This window comes from Bombus bifarius, unplaced genomic scaffold (genome assembly GCF_011952205.1).
Source record: "Bombus bifarius isolate JDL3187 unplaced genomic scaffold, Bbif_JDL3187 scf7180000008282_frag, whole genome shotgun sequence".
In the NCBI taxonomy this organism is placed as follows: Eukaryota; Metazoa; Arthropoda; class Insecta; order Hymenoptera; family Apidae; genus Bombus; species Bombus bifarius.
In genome coordinates, this window is record NW_022884566.1 from 1 (window position 1) to 3,739 (window position 3,739).

At 66.0% G+C, this 3,739-nt stretch overlaps 1 protein-coding gene across 1 annotated transcript; it reads right to left on the minus strand.

The window, feature by feature from the left end:
- Positions 1–159: 159 nt before the first annotated feature.
- Positions 160–2,295, minus strand: LOC117212149. The gene has a single exon (XM_033456664.1). It carries the CDS (start codon positions 2,293–2,295, stop codon positions 160–162), a length of 2,136 nt encoding a protein of 711 aa, XP_033312555.1.
- Between the last annotated feature and the right edge of the window lie 1,444 nt (positions 2,296–3,739).

Here is a 3,739-nt window from a genome sequence, read left to right on the forward strand (position 1 = left end):
CGCGGATCCGTCCAGGTCCCCGATCCAGTTGGGCGAGTCGGGTATACGGTGCGGTTCGGCCACCGCCGCTAGGGCCACCTCGTTCTCCCGGATGGTCTGGACGAGCAGATCTTGCGCTCGTCTCGACCTACCGAGTTTGCATTGCAGCAGGCGCTTGAACTATGCCGTCACCTCCATGGCCTCCTCCCGGCCATCCGCCGCTGCTGTTGGTGGTTCGGCGGCGCTTCCTGGTGTCCGTACCGCGGCGGCTGCTGCTGCTGCTGCTGCTACCGCTGCTGGTTGGCGGGTCGGTCTCCTCCTCTTGACCTTCGGGGGATTGCACGCCTCTCCGCCCATCCTGTGATTCGCGGGTGCCCCGAGCGATTCGCACAGCGGACACTTGGGAGCGGAGGCGGGACAGCCTCTGGCGCGGTGTCCGCTCCCGCCGCACCTGTAGCACAGGTGCCCTCGGTCTTCGCCGGATACGCACGTGGCGCGCACGTGCCCCAGTTCCAGGCACCTGAAGCACTGCAACGGGCGCTTCGGCACGGCCCTTATCCTCGCCGTTGACCAGCCCAGGGCTATCTTCTCCGCCTGGGCCAGCTTGCGGGCTCCTGCAGCCGGGCACTTGATCCATGCCGACCCGAGGCCGCCTCTGGTGGCGCCGATCTCGCCCACCTGCACCTCCGCGCTGCCGCATCCCGCCGCCGAGGCCAGTGCTCTCCGCAGCTCCTCCTTCTTGACCGAGATGTCTATCCCGGTCACGCGTAGCTCCGCCATCCTGGTCGGGGTGGCGATTCTCACCGCCGTCGGGTCCAGGGTCTCGGCCAGCCGCGACGCCAGTAGCGTCGCCTTTCCCCTGTCCTTGTCGCCGGGAACTTGTATTATAATGGCGCCCGTCATCGCCTTCTTCATCTCCAGGCGCTCCGTCCCGAGCTCCGATAGCGGAATCCTCGTTCTCGCTGCCTCCAGGACGTCGGCGTACGACATCCTCGCTCCCTCGTTTAACGTCAGGGTCACCGCGGATGTTCGCGGTGCGCGAGGGGGCGTGACCACCTTGGGTGTCCGCGGTGGTCCTCTCTGCATTGCGGGGGCGTTCGCCTTCGGTGCGCCCGTCGCGCCGCCAGGCTGGGGTTGCTGCTGCCGCTGTACCCGCGTCGGTGGTGGCGCGGTCGATCCTTTCCTCGCCGCCTCTGCTCCGGCGGCGGCGGCGACGGCTGCCTTCGTCCGGTTCGCCGTCTTCTTGTTTCTCCTCCTCTTCTTCTTTGTTTCCACCAACTCCCATCCGCCGTCGTCCCGTTCCCTTCGGGTCGGCGTCGGCTGGGCCGCGGGAGGGTCGACGGGGCGGTCCCCGCTGGGTCGTCCTTCGGGGGTGCGTTGCCGTCGTGCGTCCCCGAATCGTTCCTCGATTGTCCGGAGAATGGAGGGTCCCAGTTCTCGGACCGCTCTTTCCAGGGCGTCCAGCCGCGTCCTGTCGTTTCCGCCTTCCCACGGCGGGCGGACGTATTCGGGCGCCGCGTCGGCGCATCGCGGGCACTCGTTGACGTGGGCGGCCAGTCTCCTCAGTTCCTGGCGGAGGGCCGCGTTCTCCCCCTCCAGCACGGACAGCCTCGCGTCCACGTCGTCGCCGGCGCCTCGCGCTGGCCTCGCCCTCCTCGCGGACTCCTCGTTCCAGGCGGCGGTGATATAACTCGCCGCGTTTTTGAGGGATCTGATGTAGGTCCCCTTCAGGTTTGACGACGTCGTCGCGACGTGCATTATCTCCGACACGTGCATCGTCAAACCCGCGCTGATCTCCGCCGGGGAGCTCGTCCTCATCTGCACCTCCAGCTCTTCCGACACCTCCGGTGTTGTCGTGGCTCCCGTTCTCTTCCTCTTGCACCTGGACGCCATCGAAGCCAGCGACGAGCGCGAGGCGAACGAGGCGACCGACTCCTCGTCGTCGGACCTCGCCCGCCCCCGCGATCCCCCCGCCAACGGTGTCGTACCGTCGTCCATCGTGGTCGGCGCGAGAAAAACGTACTCGGACCTGTTCGCGGCTCTCGGCGAACGTCTCGTCGCCTTCCTCGGAGGCTCCTCCGCGGTCTCCCTCCTGTCATCCTCTGGATGTCCTCCTGTGGTTATCCTCCTCCTCTCTCCTGCTGTTCCGTCGCCAGTCGTATAAACGCGTCCGGGGGCCTGACGGTCCACCCTCGGACGGCCGTGGTCGCGAGATATCGACGCAGCGGGGCCCACTTCACTACCCACGACTGCGCCGGTACTGGGGTATCCCTCCCCTGCACCGTAAACGTTGTCGTTTCTGTTCTCCATTTCCATGTTTTTGTTTGTTTTTCGCCAAGGTCGTCGTCGAAGTCTCCGTCCTGGTGCCACTCACTCTTTCGCACCCTGCCCCGGTCGAAGCCGGTGCAGGGCGACAGGGAGCCCCGCGAGAAGGTGAGGTGAGTGGTCTTGACAGACATGGGCCCGCCAACTTCTCCGAAGTTCTCCGCACCGGATCGGCGAACCGACGGGTGCCAAGGGCACCGATCGGCCGCCACCCGACTGTAAGAGAACATCAGATCCATCGGGGTTTCCCAGGGCATGGTCCTATGCCCCGGGAACCCATGCCCGCCTCGTGCTCCCCAACCTAACCCCAACCTTTTTTTTTTTTTTTTTTTTTCGTGGAGAAATCCTCATGGACACCCGCTAGCAGGTAGTGTCGGACTCTTACCGACTAAAACTCCACGGTGGCCTGTCCTGACGCCTGAGTCGAGATGCACCCGGGATCTCTCCCGAATTACTACCGGTTACCCCCGGGCGTCTATCTCTCCTTTCGTCGAAGGGAGGCGTCCTGCTCTTCTTGGACCGCTAGGGGGGGGACCACGCCCCCCTAGCGCCTCGCTCCTGCTGCTTCCTCCTGGGACCCCGTCCCCTGAAGCCCCTTCCTGGTTTCCACGCGCTGCTACGGCGGGCGTGGTGGCGCCGGTGGTGGCGTCGCGCCCCTGTGGCGCGCGGTATTCCTAGGGCGCTGCGATGTCCTGGAAGGGTCGCTAGCTCGTTCCCTGATCCTTTCCGCCCGCTCCTTCGCCAGCATCACCTGCTCGCAGTAGGTGCGGACAGCGGCGTACTCCTGGCGCCCTCTTAGCATGGCCGCGACGACCGCTTCTGGGGCTAAGCTCTCGCCGATTTCGAGCCGTAGGACTCGTCGTGGTTCCGCCCACGCCGGACAGAACTCCAGCGTGTGCTGCGCCGTGTCCTCCTCTTCCTCGCAGTGGTGGCAGACGGACGTCGCCTCTCGCCGAATCCTTAGCAGGTACTCGCCGAATACTCCGTGGCCGGTGAGCAGCTGCGTCATCCTGAAGGTCAGCGGTGCTCCGCCTCGATCCCTCCACGTCTCCCAGTTGGGAAGCACGGCGCGAACGGCCCGGTGCGGCCGCACGGCGTCCTCCTGGATCAGCTGCGAGCGCCATCGTTCCCAGACCTCCTTCTTCGCCTCCTCCCGGATGTTCGAGGCCGGCTGGCCAGAGGTGGATGGCGTCGGGTTCCTCCTTTGGTGTTCGTATACGCGTTCGAGCGCCAGGGCTTGCAGCTCGAACGGCGGGGACGCCGCTAGCACGGTCGCCGACGCGTACGATGTCGTCCTGTAGCCTCTCGCGATGCGGATAGCGGTCGTCCTCTGCAGCCTCCGCAGCAAGGTCAGGCTGCGGCGACTGGTCGCCAGGCTTCTGGCCCAGACGGGTGCCCCGTAGAGAACTCGGGACCGGACTACTCCCTCGTAGAG

What these genes read in the sequence shown, in the direction of transcription:
- LOC117212149 (XM_033456664.1), bottom strand. Translation starts at nt 2,295, where the DNA reads ATGGAAATGGAGAACAGAAACGACAACGTTTACGGTGCAGGGGAGGGA.